This window comes from Drosophila takahashii, chromosome 2L, assembly GCF_030179915.1.
Source record: "Drosophila takahashii strain IR98-3 E-12201 chromosome 2L, DtakHiC1v2, whole genome shotgun sequence".
Lineage (NCBI taxonomy): Eukaryota > Metazoa > Arthropoda > Insecta > Diptera > Drosophilidae > Drosophila > Drosophila takahashii.
The window spans coordinates 19,682,551-19,698,700 of record NC_091678.1 but is presented as its reverse complement, the minus strand read 5'-3'; the positions used below and the strand labels follow the sequence as shown (position 1 = coordinate 19,698,700).

Below are 16,150 nucleotides of genomic sequence, written 5' to 3'. Positions count from 1 at the left end.
TTTTGATTTTCTCAGCTCAAATTGTATTTGTTGTTTCTATTTCCGTGGGTGGGAGGTCGGATGGGCAAATCTCCTCCCCCTAGTTTTCACAAAGCCACTACCGTTTTTATTTACCCCTTTTTAGTTGCCCCGTTTTAGCCTCTTTTTCTGCTCTAGTCTCGCCGTTTTGTTTGTTTTGTTAGTTGAGTCGTCCTCGGCAAGTTTATTTGTATTTCGGTTTATAAAACCCCAGCTCGGTGGCTTGTTTGCCCTTTTTTGTTAGAACGGCCAATGGCAAATGACTGGCCGCCTGCCTTCCTTCCTTAAGTTGGCCTCCTTCTCAATGTCTAAATTTATGTGCAGCCGCAATTTATTTAAATTTATGTGGCTTTTGTCAAATTGATTTCAACGCTAAAATGGGTTGACAAGGTAAAATGTTCAGGCCAAAAAGGGCGTTGGCTATGCGATTTTTCAAGAGCCCTGATTGAGTTAGCATTGCCAAATGGCTGAGCGGATAAGGTGGAGCCGGGTAATCAGTGGTGCAAGTGGATCGGATTACAAGCTAAATAAATGATTGCGTTTCAATAGAGGAAGTTTCGAAGGTCAATACATGTGGCCAAAGTTTGAGATCATGGGTTGTAGCTAAGATAACTTCATATGGATGATTCCTAAAATCATATATATTTATTTTAGATCGTTGGAAATTGTAGAATCTTCAGATTATCGGATTTAGTTTTTTAAGAAACCTTCAACACCAATAAATTCAAAGCCATCGGTTTTTATATAACCTGCCCTGGACGATATTATATAGATTTTATGACAGGCCAAGGGGCAGGAATACATGTAGCTATGGAACCGGCTCATCCAACGGGCGAAAAAAAAAGGTTTCATATCAAAATGGCAATAAATAACAAACAATGCTGTCTGCAATTTTCCACTTTATAAAAGAAAAGCCATAAACAAAAGGGGCCTGATGGAAGGGGAAGGAGAAAAACGAGCCCGAAAATTACCATGGATGTTCCTTTTTTTTCATGGAGGGGAGAGAGCTCCCTTGTTTTTGTTATTCCGACTCATAAATGCAAGGATAAGAGTTAAAACGAGTGGGAGGAGCAGGAAATGACTGACAGTTGTAGAGGCTCGTTGTTGGGTTAAAAAAGAGGGGTCAGAGGAGGTCTGAAGGGGTCTGAACTTGTAGCATATTTTTGCCTCGCAATTAATTAATCTCCAAGGTAATAACGAACAACAACAGACTGGATCACAGGGTAGCAATTGTTGGCGCTTCTGTTTTTATTGTTTTCGTATGCCGTTTCCAGAGTGCACTGGTATTTATTTTTTATTTTTTTTCGGCATTAAAGTGGGATTTTTGGAAATTTTTGCATTAAACTTTGAGTGCTATATTAACTATATATTGCATCATTAATAACTTTTAAAGAATTACAATATATTGAAATAGCGCTTAAAAATGATAGATATTTTCGATATTTTCACAATATATTCGATAACTTTGATATTTTCAAGGAAAACTCCTTTTAAATATCAAGATATAGCAAACTGTCGATATTTATTCAATATCTAGTTTGAACCATTTAAAATATCAAAGAATGTAAGAGATATGGAACGTATAAAATTGTTTCTTTCTCTGTATCAATACAGGGGTTTGTTTGTCTGCAACTCATTTTGGGTACGTCATGTGTTTGCCATTTTGTGCATTGCCGCTGACGTGCCGTTTTAATTTATGAAAATGTTTTTGCGCAAATGAAAGTGGAGTCACCACCATCAATGTCATGGACTTCTGATAAAAGGAGGCGGGCCAGGGATTAAGAGTGGATGTGGCCATTGGAGCTTGACTAATGTTGAGCTTTATTTGACATTCAACTAAGCCTTGGGTTAAGCCTTTTATTAGGGATTAAAAAAGTCGCTTATTGTATTTTAAGGAAGTCCAAAACCTCTTGTATTGTATTTTACAAGTTTTTTTGTAAGCTTAAGTCGATTTTATTACAGGTAGCAAACCTATAACATATATTTGATATATAATATTATTTTTTACAACTTTCATTTGTTTAGCGTTTTGGCCTCAAAACCCGAAAATTGCATACTAAACAAAGCAAAACCGCAACATAAATAAAAGCGAAAACAAATAAATGCTTACAAAGTGCCGAAAATCCACCAACAAAAACCAAAACCATCCATTAGAAACTACTGTGAAAATGTGCATAGATGATAGAGAAGGGAGCTGGGGGAACTGGGTCTAGTAAAAAACCAGCAAAGTTCATTTCCACACCAAAATCAATGAACCAACGGATGCAGGCAAGGGGCTAGGGAAAAGTAAGTGAAATGCACAAGGAAAAATATCGAACTATCTATTATAAAGTCTAAAATGAGCTTCATGTAAATTTGGGATTAATTAAAAGGAAAATTTATTTTTTCTTTTTATCTATCAAAGGTTCTTACTTATTCAGACCTCAGTAAAAATTCACCTTTTTTCTGCAATACTAGGAGTACGATTTTTTCAGTGTAAACTCAGACGGGCCACAGCTTGTGTGGGTCGAGTGGAAGTGAGATAAGAAATAGGGATTTTGAGTCGGTGGAGAAGGTTATGCAGGGGAAAAGCGAGCGCTTTTTGTTTTTCCTATGAAGCATTCGAAGACCGCAAACGCAGTTACACAAACACCACACACGCACACACACACTCTCTTAAAAACGCACACACTTACAAGCACAGAGCAAACACCAAAAAATGGTAAAGGAGAGCCCGAAACTAACCGCAATTTTCGAGGCGCTTGCATGCGATAGAAATAGAAAATCCAAACGAATAAAAAAAGGACGTGAGTAAAACATATCGAAGTGTTGGATACCCTAATACTAATTTACCTATTTTTAATGCACATTTTTATTTTATAACAATTTTTGATTTTCCTCTTTTAATTTAAAATCACAAAAAATAAAACGAATGAAAAACATTTTAATAAACGAATTTAATAAATGTTTGTTTTTTAATGATTTTTAAAAATATATAATTTATATATAATATTTTATATTGCTTTATATAAAGGCTACAAATATAAAAATAGGCATCCCCACAAAAAATAGCATACCAAGCGGCGCCGTTTTTTTTAATGCCTTCTGCACCAACAGATTGCTTTCACTTTTCACTTTTTTTTCGCCCACCCATATTTTTTATTGCTTTATATTTTATTTTATTTGGGGTCACATCCATTCCCTTTTTTTTTTTGCTGACCGAAGAGAAACCACAAAATAAAATAAACCGAAAATCAACATTTGAAGCATTTTCATCTACTAATTTTTTTTTGTTCGTGGCAAAGGACCTTTAGTTATTGATTTGAAGGGATCATTGATATGTGTGTTCCAAGGAAAACTTTGCAGACGAAGGGTCTTGCCCACTCTCCCTTTTCGAGTGTGTGATTAATACATTTGGTCAGGCATTAAAAACACGGGGCAACCAACTCAAACCGAACTCTGTTTTATTTGACTTAACCACTTCAGAGGGCCATGTGCCGTGTGTTTTTGCCGCTCGTGCTCCCTTTTTTTCGAATTATTTTTATTTGCCCCGACTTTAAGGACTCTTGAGTAATGATGGCCAGACCAAAAGTGAACTGAATCCATGGCGGGGACTCCGCAAATTTGCGGCAGCCAGAGGTCGAAAGGGAGAAAAGGAAAAGTGCTGACATGTTATTTGTGCAGTTAACGAGCTGAGTTATTTTCCAGGGAACCAACCGCACTTGAATACAATAAAATAAAGAGAATAAAACCAACAACAGAAATCGAGTGAAAATATAATAAAAAGGGCCGAGGCCAAACCAGCAATTTCCCCATGCCATTTTCCCCATCTACAAATTTTGGTTACTGCCTAACAAATTACATAAAATTTATTTTGCTGGTTGAAAGTTTGTTATTTGTTTATTTGATTGCCGCTCATTAAAATTGGAAATGTAATATTTATGCAATGGCCCCGCAAACGGCACCCTCTAAATTATATTTTGTAAATCAAAATGCGGGCTAACATTTTTGCAATAATTATTGATATCTATATAGTGCGTGCATTTGTGAAAGGAAAAGAAGTAAATTTCAAGTTGGTAATTATAAAATATGGTAAATAAATATTAATAAAATGTAATTAAAATATTCTCTACGTTTTTAAACCAAAAACTTAATGTTCAACGTTGTTATTAAAAATATAAATGTTCTTATAAATTTAAATTCTAACAAATTACGCATAACTTCCCCATTTTAGTCATAGCAGAAAAACAATTTTCTGCATTCTTAAATATTTGCGCAGATTCCTCCCCCTTTAACTGAAACTGAATACATTACTCATGTATGTAATTTATATGCAACTTTCTATTTTTATTTAAATAACAAATTTTCAAAAAAGTGAGCAGATGCAAGTCAACTCTCAAGCCAACTGACACACCCGCACAAATATTTAACATATTTTTTGCAAATAAAATTTTCATAAAACAATAAAGGTGAAAAGTATGCAGACACACATGACTAACACGAATGCATGTTCAGCTCGGCTCGAATGGCAACTATGCAAATGGCAAACATAGAACATCTGACGCGTTGTGTCTCCCTCACAAACATATATTCTTTAGCAAACACGAAACAAATTCAGGGTTTCCTTTTATTTTATATTACCTCTGATATGAAATAATGTTGTTTCGAAATGTATAAATTGGAATAATATAAGTTCTAAAAATATTTTGAAGATAAAATATTTATTTTTAAAACCTTTATATTGAGATAAATTTTTTTTCTTACAGTGTCTAGAAAAATGCATACACTGCCCATGTCTGTTGGATTTCGATTTCACTAGAACAAAACCAGACAAAAAGTCGCGGGAGCTGAGCTTACTCACTGGGTTATCCTTGAATGTCCCTCAGCAGCTAAATTAGCTTTTCCTGGGTCACACACACCCACAAATGAAGAAAAGTTGGCTGTGTTTTGGGGGTGGTGGGTGGTTCGGATGGCGGTTGCTGGATAAACAAACAACAGCTAGAGCCAGAGCAAAAAGCACCAGCAACAATTGAAATGATACAAACACAGAGAACGCTGCAAAGTGAAATGCAATGCAGGCTTGGGTTATAAATAGACTGGAGGGGTGGAGAAAAGTGGGAGGGAAAAATGTAGGAAAAATGGTTTTACTATAGATGCATTTTTTTCATAATGCCAAGAATAAAAAGCAGCGCAGCATTCTTTTCAATTGCCTTTGTTGGCAGCTGTACAGGAAAAATAGGAAGATGGAAATGCGTTGAGAAAATTAAAGAAAATGACCTTCAGATTAAACGCATAAAGTAAAAATTTTGTGGAGGCGAAATCTTTACAAAACTTCCAACCTACAAATTTAATTTGATTACAAATTAATCGAAGATGCCAAATTAAAGCATGTAATAACTTGCAGAAGTTTAGAAAAATTCCTTTAAGGAATTTGGAAAAAGTAATTACACTCAAAAAAAAACTTGATATGAAACGATGATCGATTTTACGGTTTGTTGTATCAATTTTGACTTGATATGCTCGAAATGTAAGCATTTCGCTATATCTAACTTCGAATCTCCGCGAGAGAGAAATCGGCATTGCACGGACATTCACCACGCGCATATCGATTTAACCGCGACTTTTTTTTTGTGTAGTTTAAATTTAAACTAACTATGGCTTTAAACGCAATGTATGGAATTTTAGATCTAAAATGTGAAATGACTTTTTAGAAAAGATTTTCTTTTAGAACTTTCCGTATTTCTCATATTTTTCTCATATATCTCATATTTTTCCTTTGGCTTACGCATTCCATTGTCACTTTACCTTTAGCCACACAAAAGCTGTGCTGCTTTCTCAGAGTCCCTTTCTAGAGCTCATCAAAACATCCTTGTACTCACATGTGCTGGCATTATTTGCTTACGTGTCCAAAGCTCTTCTCATCCGCCCACCCACTCGTGGCCACTTTAATAAATGAAAAACCTCTCTCCGAGTTTTGTTTTCCACTTCTATTTGTTTACCGCTGCTGACGGTTTTGTTACAACATTTGTGTGTTTTGTTTATTATTGTTTTTTGTTTGTTTTGTCGCCCATTAGAACAGAGTCATTTCACTTTCAGCCGAGAATTTTCCCGTTAGGGATGAATACGGTCGTAATTATTATATGTGGGCCCCGATGACGATTTATATTATCATCTGCCGCATCTGAGGAACCACCACCCACTCCACACCGCCCAGCTAATTGAATGTCACATGCAAATGCAACATTACATTTACCCCGAGCTAATTGCATTGCAACACGCGCTTTAAAGTCAATGAACGATTTGGTATTTCGCTATTTTACTTGGCCACAATTGCAGGCACGCAAATGTCAAAGCTTTTTAAAATAGCCATAAAATGCCTAGAACAAGGGGAGACCACGAAAATAGCAGCCAAAGTTGTAAATTGCCAAGGCAGTAAACATAAAATGTCATACTCAGTGGGTTATAAAAAATTTACGCAACGTTTTCCTTTCTCTGGAAGAAATAGAGATGGGAGTATGAGAAAGAAAATACTTTTTGATCAACATGGAACAAAAAACATTTTATTCTATGGAAGATTTAAATTAGTTCATTATCTTATCTAAACGGGCCGAATGAACCCATTTTGGAACATGTTTTAATTTTTTTTATGTAGAATGTGCGATCGTCACTAGTTTTTTACCTGTAGAAGATATATAGTATGCATCTTCAATAAAAATAATTACTAAAATAAAATTAAAATTACAATAATAGGTTCTGTATTATTTTGAAGAAAACTCGTTCACAAATATTTAATATCTTAAAAATATTCCGAAAACACTGGTAGTGTTCCACCGCTACGCTGAACCAAACATCACTATTTTCTTTTATAAATAAAGTCCTGGGGGGTTTTTAGGTATAGGTGGTAACTGTCAAAATGGCGCCTCCCTTAGGCGCCAACTATTTGCATGTGTGATAAGCCCAGACAGTTCGGGATGGGGAAAGGGGCGCCCAAACAAATAACGAGAGAACCCTTTACAGGGCCACAAATCAAAGGCAGAAACATGAAAACAATATGTCAAATGATATTACACATTAAATTAGTTAAGACCAAACAAATGTGAATAATAAAGCCGCCTGTGTCGTGTGTCTGCGGGGGTGTAAAGACGTTGGCTTTCGTGTCAAGCATGTGCTCGGAAAACTCGATTTTCCTTACACCAATGCTCCATTTCACTCCACTTCACTTCCCCGCAACTTGAGCACATTTTCGCCCAGCAGCAATTTGTCACGTGACATTTTCGTTTGGCCAAAAATTACAAATGTTTTTATTATTTTTGGTTTGTTTTTCAGATTCGCGCTGCATGCACATGCTCGGAGGCGTTGCTACGGTGCGTGTTTTTGGGTTTTGATTTCCTGGCGTGTTTACACTGAGGATATAAAACAACATGACAGCACAGGAAGAATAAAAAATCGAGATGAAAAGGGCGGAGTATATCCTTCCCCTTTGGTTAATTCGTTTAAATAAATATTTCCAACTATACAAATTTAAATATTTTAAATGAGCAGACACATAATCCTGTTATTAAAATAATATTTAAATTTCATTTAATGACTTGCTAACTTGACTTTTTCAGTGTTTGCTTATGTATTAATCCGAATAAATGACGATTTTAATGGATTTTCCATGTATGAGGTAGACCACCGATGGTGAATGCATTTCCATTTCTATAATTATATGACTTCTTGCCGATTTCTGCTAATGAATTAAGTTGGATTTTAAAAAGCATTCCTGTCGTGCACGCAAACATGCAATGCAGGTGAAACTTGGTGGGGTTGACCACATTTGCTGTTATTATAATTTATGTGGAGGAACCATTTATAAAAAGTGAAAATTATGATTTATTATATAATGCAGATATATAAATAGAAAATGTTTGAAGGATTGATTTTCGCATTGAGTTGGGTTTTGATTAATTCTGAATTAATTTTAGAGTTCAGGTTAGTTATAGTTTTAGGGTTGTGTACATCTATTTTAAAAATGTATAAGCTTATTAATAAATAAATAAACATATTTCAGGCAAACATTAGTTACAAAAATTATAAATTAGTGAACACAAAACGTTTATAAGTATTATATGTACATATGATTAATTAAATAATAAGATTACATAAATTAGTAACAATATAAAAAACGAAAATAATGATAGCATTTGATTAGGGATTAGTGTGAGTTGATGTGGGATGCCGAAATGTATCGGATATGTCGTCACTCGCACACTCACCTATCCCTCAGGCAAATTTTGAACTCCGGCTGCGAATCGTAGTCGCTGTTATCGATAAAGCTGCTGCGATCCCTGTCCCGCTCCCGCTCTCGTTCCCTCTCCCTCTCTCGTTCCCTCTCCCTTTCCCGCTGGTACTCCTGCATATTGGCCAACTGTTTGTGGAAGAGCTCCTGCTGCGACTGGAGGAGATCGTGGTGATCCTGCAGAGCGGCCAGCTGGGAGAGTTGCTGCTGGTAGGAGGACGACTGTTGCTGTTGCGGGGGCGACGTCGGTCTGGGCCTTTGGTAGGGATGGTGGTGGTGCTGGTGGTGGTGGTGGTGATTCTGCGGCTGATGGTGGTGCAGCTGGTGGTGCGGATGGCGCTGCAGCTGCTGATGGTGATGATGCTGCAGACTGTGGCTGCTCTTCAGCTGCGTCAGCTTGGCATCCACCTCGGCCAGGCCGAATTCCAGTTCCGCCTGGGCCTGCTGCTCGTAGGCCTGTTGGGCCTGCTGCAATCGCTCCCGTTCGCTGCGCGGTGAGTTGGCCAATTGTTCCGCCGGCGGTTCGATCTCCACCGCCGAGTAATCATAGTCCAGCCGATGGTGATGATGCAGCGACTGTGTATTCTTGCTGTCCGCCGTCACCGCCCCCGTTCCGGGCGTGGCAGTGGCTATCTTGCCGGCCAGCGCGTCCAGCGAGCTGAGCATCTTTGATCGATCAAATTGGGCTATAATCAATCTGTATTTTAATGCCAGTTGCTGGGTTTTCTGCTGACATGCAGTCCGGGTCCTCGATCTTATATCCCTTGCACTCTTCTTTGTCTTGGATTCTTTTTACGATTTTTAGTTTATATTTTTTTTTCTGTTTTCAACTATTGCTCATTAATTTGCCTGAAGGAGAAGTTGGGAGTCAAATTGCAATGGATTAGTAAAGTTGCATGAATATTTATTAGTTAAGGTAGATAAATGAGTGGATGCGACCTTGAGACACAAATCGGGCATGCAATATATCCCCTGTTTATTTTGTAGCTTAGGTCAGCTACATTTCACTTAAGCTCACAAAACTTGAGAATAAAGAACCAGTTCACACACACACTCACTCACCCACACAAGTACCCGGTTAGTGTGCGTTTTTGTGTCTGTGTTCGTGTCCGTCTGACTGCCTGTCTGTGGTCGTAAAATGCAAACACTTGAGCTAGAAAAGGGCCGGCTTGAATGGCTTGAAAAAGGGGTTTGTAGGGATGAGAGGATGCAGCAGTGGTGGAGTGCTTGCCACTCACATTGTGTGCACTGTTTGTCCACCCCCTCACATCCAACCTACCCACCCAATCCACATCACCACCCCACAAACACAAAAATCTCGAGGGGCAAAAGCCGTTCGTTCCAGCTTCTGTGGTCAAAATAATTGGGGGGACATTCAAATGAAGGAAATCCAGAGGAATGCCAAAGTTATACTTTTGCACTTGTGAAGCAGACAGAATTCGTTGCATTTTGTTTCACACATACTTAGCAAGAATATGAATATTCATTTTTGATTTTATTTTTAATTAAGCTATAAATTAAGGTGACAAATAATTTTGCAGTTCTCTGCGTAAAATAGTTGCATTTAAGGGCATCTCCTTTGCATGTGTATAAATTTGTACACCAAAACATGGTAAATTTCTGGTATTGCATACGCATATTGCTTTTACCGAAATCTCTCTTGGAGGTTCTCAGACTTCGAAAATGAGAAGAAGGAGCAATAAGTGGGAGAAAGAAAGACACATTCGAAATTGGAACTGACCTGTTTTTTTTACATTTCGAGCATATCGTATTGAGGTGTCCGCATATTACGTCAAAACTGGTACCACATAACATTAAACCGATTATCGTTTCGTATCAAGTTTTTTTTTTTTTTTGTCTGAATAATATTTACGAAATATAAAAAAAGTTTATCCAATTCAAGCAAGAAATTCTACTCATCTTCCAGTTAAAAGAAATCAAATGTAGATTATCTTTGGGCTGGGAAATTAATCAAGATTGCAATACTTTGTGGTCACTAGAGGATTCTAGGCAATTTCAATAAAGTACCAAAGAGCTCTATCTTGGGCAAACAAGTTGACCGCACTTTCTCCCTTGTCCTCCTATATATCCTATCCTGTAGCCTTAGAATCCTTATCCACACTCCACTCAACACCTGCAGTATCTTCAATCAAATTTGCAGCTTACAACAAAAGTACATTGTTGTTGTTGAGGCTGTTGGGTTTTTGTATCTACAAAAAACTACAAAGTTTGCTTAGTATCTTTTACCAGCGATGATTGGGGGGGTGGTGTGGGTGGCGGGGATGCATTGTGGGAGGTTGAGTGAATGGGTGATACATCCTTGATGTTTGTTGTATGACATACTATAAAAGTCAACTTGAATGCGCTGTGTAAATTTTACCACATCTCCTTCTACAAGTATTTCTCCAGGATTTCTCTCTCTCTCTCTCTGTAGAGTGCCTTGCAACTTTAAGTAGTTCTCCCTGCCACATCCTTTCTCTATCCGGCGCAATGGTTGCATTTGAAAGGAATTTGCCTTTTACAAGATTTTACTCTTTGCAATTTACACGCGTCGCCCGCTTTTCCATAAGCACATACACACTACATATGCACGTTTGTACGTTTGTTTGGCTGCGTTGCAAGCATTTGGCTTTTGTAAATGTTACTTCCTTATTACATGGCATTATATTATAGCAGATACAGAGCAAGTCTCGGCTATCAAAGTAGTCCCAGCCACAAATGGGAAACAAAATGAGAATGCAGAGGAAGTTGCAGGCACAGAAGGAAGTGGGGAAGGCTTTCCTAAATGCTTTCCAGGATGTTTGCCCACACAGGATGTCTTTGCAGCAACAGAAACGGAAATAAAAAAATCTTTGTGCTTGTAATTAGCAAGAAGTAGGCGGCGTTTACCACTCATTTTAAAGTCTAATTTAAGGTTATAAAAATTATTTTCTAATAGTATTAAAAACTAATAATGTTTCTTGGCAATGAATAAATAAATATAACACTTTAAAACATATGAATATACATTTTTTAATAAAATAATGCATTTATAGTATTAAAGGCCGAAGGTTAAACTCTACAAAAAACTATAAAACGTTTTTTCAAACGTACTCAAATTTGCATTCCTTAATTTCCAATGAATTTCACTTTAATCCTTTAAAAAACAATTCAGCAACTTAATTAGCCATGCAGCTAATTGCATTCAAAGGATATCAAGCTCAACCCACAGCCCCAAGGCAAAGGAGCCAGACAGTTGGAAGTCAGTTCCCTTTTTGTCCTTTTCATTAGCCATGCCATAATGGAATTTGAAAAGGCTTTAAGAACAGCGCGCTCACTCTGTGTGTTATCAAAACTAACAAACGGAAAACTAAGGGAAAAATTAGAAAAAAAAATTAAAGAGAAAATCGCGCTAGACGAGAAAACTCTCTCTCGCTTTCTGAGCTTCAAAGACAAGTGCGCCATAACCCAAAAACATAAATCCTTTGGCGGAAAATAAATAAAGCGAACTGGCAAGAGGAAAATGAATATGCTCTCCGTCGCTGAGAGATAAGGATATATAAGTGGAAAAAAGTTGATAAGCGGCAACTGCAAAAGCTTTTTAACACCCGGATAGAAAGGAAAAGGCGAAAGAGACACATTGAATGCGGATTTCTCACTGCGGGGCTACAAATAAAATAAAATAATGAGATTTTTGCAGGCATCCGAGTGACGGAGAGTAACTTAGAAAATATTGAGCACTATAAAAGGCATTTCAGTTGTTCTGCGGTTTTCAGTGAAATATTGGAATATTCTAAACTAAACTAAACTAATCATTTGAAATACACATAAAATAAGCCAAAAAGGAATAATTATATTTTTATTTAATAGCAAGAAAATAATATTATTTAACATTTTCTGTATAATTAATTCGAATGTACAGTCAAACAGTAGATTATATTCGATATGTACACTAATTAATTTTTGCCAAATTGAACCATCTCGGCCGTTTTACTTTTCAAAGCTCTATCCTTTATTGTTTTCATGAATAAGTGTGTGTTTAAAATTCAATTATCAGCAGAATCTGAAGCACAATTTCCGTCGCATTAATTTCCATGACGATGCCAAACTAGTGCAAATATTCCTTTTAGCCAGTATTAAATCAAATAAATCGTTTGATACGGCGCACACACAAATATTGTTGTCACTTCACAAAATATAATTCTGAGGAGTATATAGAAACCCAATGACCGGCGCCCCAAAGACACTGGCATAAATTGTCAGCTGACAATTTAATAAACAATGCAAACTCAGGGCTAAAATGATTAGACATTTATAGATGTATGTGCTCGGGGCCAAAGCAATGCAAATGTAAATGAAGCGGATATCTAATTAAGCATCTCAGGATGGCCTAGAAACACCAATACTAAGATTTCTCTTAGACATAAATTAAATTCATTTTCCCCAGACTTTAAATATTTCCGAGAAAAGCTTAAAGCTTTGAAATTAAATATCGCACACAATTGCTGCCTTCGTTGTTGGTGGTTATAAAAAAGAAAGTCTTAACCGCAACAAGCCAAAGTCACGATGAGCGGGAGAAAGCAATTACTTTCTGCTTTGCTTGTTGCTTCTTTGCGTCGTTCGGTGGTCTTGCCCCGAAAAAAAATGGGAATAGAAAACTTTTTGTGGCCCTGACAGCAGTTTATGCTACACTTGCTTCGACTCAAACTGTCAATATTTTACTTTAAGACACCCAGCCACAAGGAGCAGCCACATCATTTGCTATAAATTTACTTCATGCTTTTGCTGCTGCTGCTGCTGTAACGACCCAAAACTCAACGGAACAGAACAACAAAGTGGCAACTTCTTGTGGGCGGTTCTAGACATAAATTCCTCCTTCCTGATTTTCTCAAACTGGATATATAAGAGAATTAAAATGAGAAAAATTCTAAAGATTCTTTAAGTGGAACTTCATAAATTACATTAATACATTTTCTTTACAGAAAAAAATGTACAAAAGATCGGATTGATATTAATTTATTTAAAGATCAAGTTATTCATATCATTTTGATATGACGTAAGATTATGATTATCTTATTTTACAATATTCGTACAAAATATACTACATTTGGGAAAACCATAAAAGAAACATATTAGATATTATAAACCGTTATTTTATAAAATTCAGCAGATATTGACTTTGAAACCAGAATCTCCCTGATTTTCCCCATAGCCTACCAACCGAACGTCTCCACTGTATTTTGTGGTTGGAGCTGAACATGTGTTTTCCTGGCAAAGTTAAGACGAAACCTGCCTCAATTGAAACCACCCAACCCAACTGGGCCACAAATTTTGAGGTCAGCCTGGGATGGTCTGGCATAAATCTGAGAGCAAACTACACCGAGGCAAGCGTCTTAGACAGGACATCGCTCGGCCTGAGAGTCCTTTGGGCGGTGGCGAGTCCTTGGGAACGGACTTTGAACTCCATGTTGATGCTGGTAATCAAGGCATTAAGTGTGTTTACTGTTTATTTTATTAGACTTTAAGGCTTAATAGCTTTTTCTAGAGCGTTTTTGGGCTCGCCTTTGTTTAGCCGCCAGTCGACCTTCCTCCCCCGTCCATTCAAGTATTTAATTAAAGTCAACTTTGATTTAATTAAAAGTTCTGGCGCTTGCCCAATATTTTGCTCATGAATTATTTATGCCAACAAAAGTGCGCAAGGAAAAAAAAAACAAAAGCGGCCAAACTGATTAAGCCAAATAAACATAAAAAGGAGAGGCAATTGCTGATGGTAGAAAACAGCAAGTGCGACAAGTTACAAGTTTGCACCGCAAAATAAGAAAAACTCTTACTCTCATTAGCGCGAAACTTTTCCCAAGGACCAGGACTATAACCTTCCTTATTTTCCTTAATATTCCCTTCCTTTTTTGAATGGCGAACTTTTGCCTTAAACTTTTTCAGTCCTCTTTGCGTTCTCTCACTTTTTCTATTTATCTCTGCCAGTACTTGGTCAATTTCCTGGTCAGTTTTCTGACTCTGTTGACGTGTCCTGCAATCGACTGTCCTCGAATGCTTCTATTTTATACTTGGCGTTAATCTGCCAATTTTCTGCATTGCACTTGTCTGGACAAAACACTTTTCTTTTCACAAATATTTATAGATTTTTGTCGGTTTTGTATTTTTTTGTAACAGAAAAGCCATGAAAGCCAGATTTAAAATAAACTATGGAAAAAAAACCAATCAAAATGATGCGTTTTCCAATTTTAAATTTAATATTTTGGGTATTCATAAGAGGTTTCAAGAGGTTTTCAAAGAAATGCACCGACTTCAAATGTTTTAAAGTTCAAACAATGCTAAGCCAACACAAATAAAAATAAACAAGTGTGAGCGGAGCACAGCAAAATGTGAGATTCCGGAAAGAGGCAAAATAAATTAACAATATTTGGTAAATTTCGATTTCATTTTGTTTTCATTGCGATTTCCCTAGGAAAAAAAAGCATATTAAATTAGTAAATTCTCAAAAAAAAATTTGATTTGCTGTTAATAAATAATGTGATATTATTAAACCCAGTGTACCATATTTTAAATATAAAAGTATTCATATAAATCGGTTCATATACCTTACATAACCAAATCAAACAGTACGAGGTATTCGTCAGCCTATAATATTTTTGCTTTCGAAGTCTAGGACACAGCACTGACCTAGTATAAATATTAAAACAGTAACTGAACGAATTTCCACTCACACCGGACCGACTGGGGAACAACTGCGACGACTCTGTAATAATTTATATTTATTTTCTGTTATCTATTTGACCAAAAATTGCAAACTGCAAAATTGCCAAAACAGAGCAACAGAGTCTGGGTCTCATGAAATTTCTATTGGCAATACTGTGTGGGTGGTTTTTTTTTTTTATCCCAGTTGGGTGGACAGAACTGCCATTGTTGTGTCAGTTCTATGTTCATGTTCCATGTCCATGTGTGCACACTCTGCTGTTTGTTGTTTATGCAAATCTCAAATGCCTCGTAAAAGTAAATGAACAGAGAACAGTAGGCAACAAAAAAAAAAGTGAAGACCCAAAAAAATGTTCTAACAATTTCATATTGAAAATAAGCTGTTGCCCTATGCGCCTCAGTTCTTGTGAGTGGATGATGAAAAATGAAGTGTGTGCTTTCGGGAGAGAAACGGAAAATGGGATAACAAAGTCTCTTACACAGAAAAAAAAATTGGATATGAAATGGGATAATGTCTATATCAAAATTCATATCATAAAAAGCCGATATGATTAATGCCAAATTTATTATTCAAATAAGTAAAAGTTACAAAAATACGGTTTTCAAATTCCAAACTCAGATTTAACAGAATCTTTATTTAAATCAAAATGATATACCTAAATGAACCTGCATATATCACTCGTTTATCCATTTTTTTCTATGTAGTTCTTGGTTCTTTCTTGATATATTTAATATAAATCAGACAAAACATGATATATAAAATAATAAAAATATTACTTAATATTTTATCAAATAAAAACACCTCTTAACGAGGTAAAAAACTAGTGACGACCGCACCTTCAACATACAAAAGTTCTGATATCAACATTTGTGACGAAAAATTATTACACTCGTCATTAAATAGACTTTCTAATATTTTCTCATTCGGCCCGCCCTAGCAAACTATTCCAGCCTTTTTCCCTTTACAGGCATTTTCTATTGCAGCGTGCCGAATGAGAAAATATTAGAAAGTCTATTTAATGACGAGTGTAATAATTTTTCGTCACAAATGTTGATACCAGAACTTTTGTATGTTGAAGGTGCGGTCGTCACTAGTTTTTTACCTCGTTAAGAGGTGTTTTTATTTGATATCAGAAGTTTTTGTTTGTTTACATTTGCTCTCATAGGAGCTAATATATA

The 16,150-nt window shown here is 36.5% G+C and overlaps 1 protein-coding gene across 1 annotated transcript in view; it reads right to left on the bottom strand.

The window, feature by feature from the left end:
• The window catches only part of bru1 (bruno 1), a 125,520-nt gene that overhangs the window by 79,540 nt on the left and 29,830 nt on the right, over window positions 1-16,150 (bottom strand). The window contains exon 2 of the mRNA XM_070212711.1: window positions 8,256-9,127. Within this exon, the coding sequence (XP_070068812.1) occupies window positions 8,256-8,944 (689 nt within the window). The 5' untranslated portion in view covers window positions 8,945-9,127. The remainder of the gene's footprint in view (window positions 1-8,255; window positions 9,128-16,150) is intronic.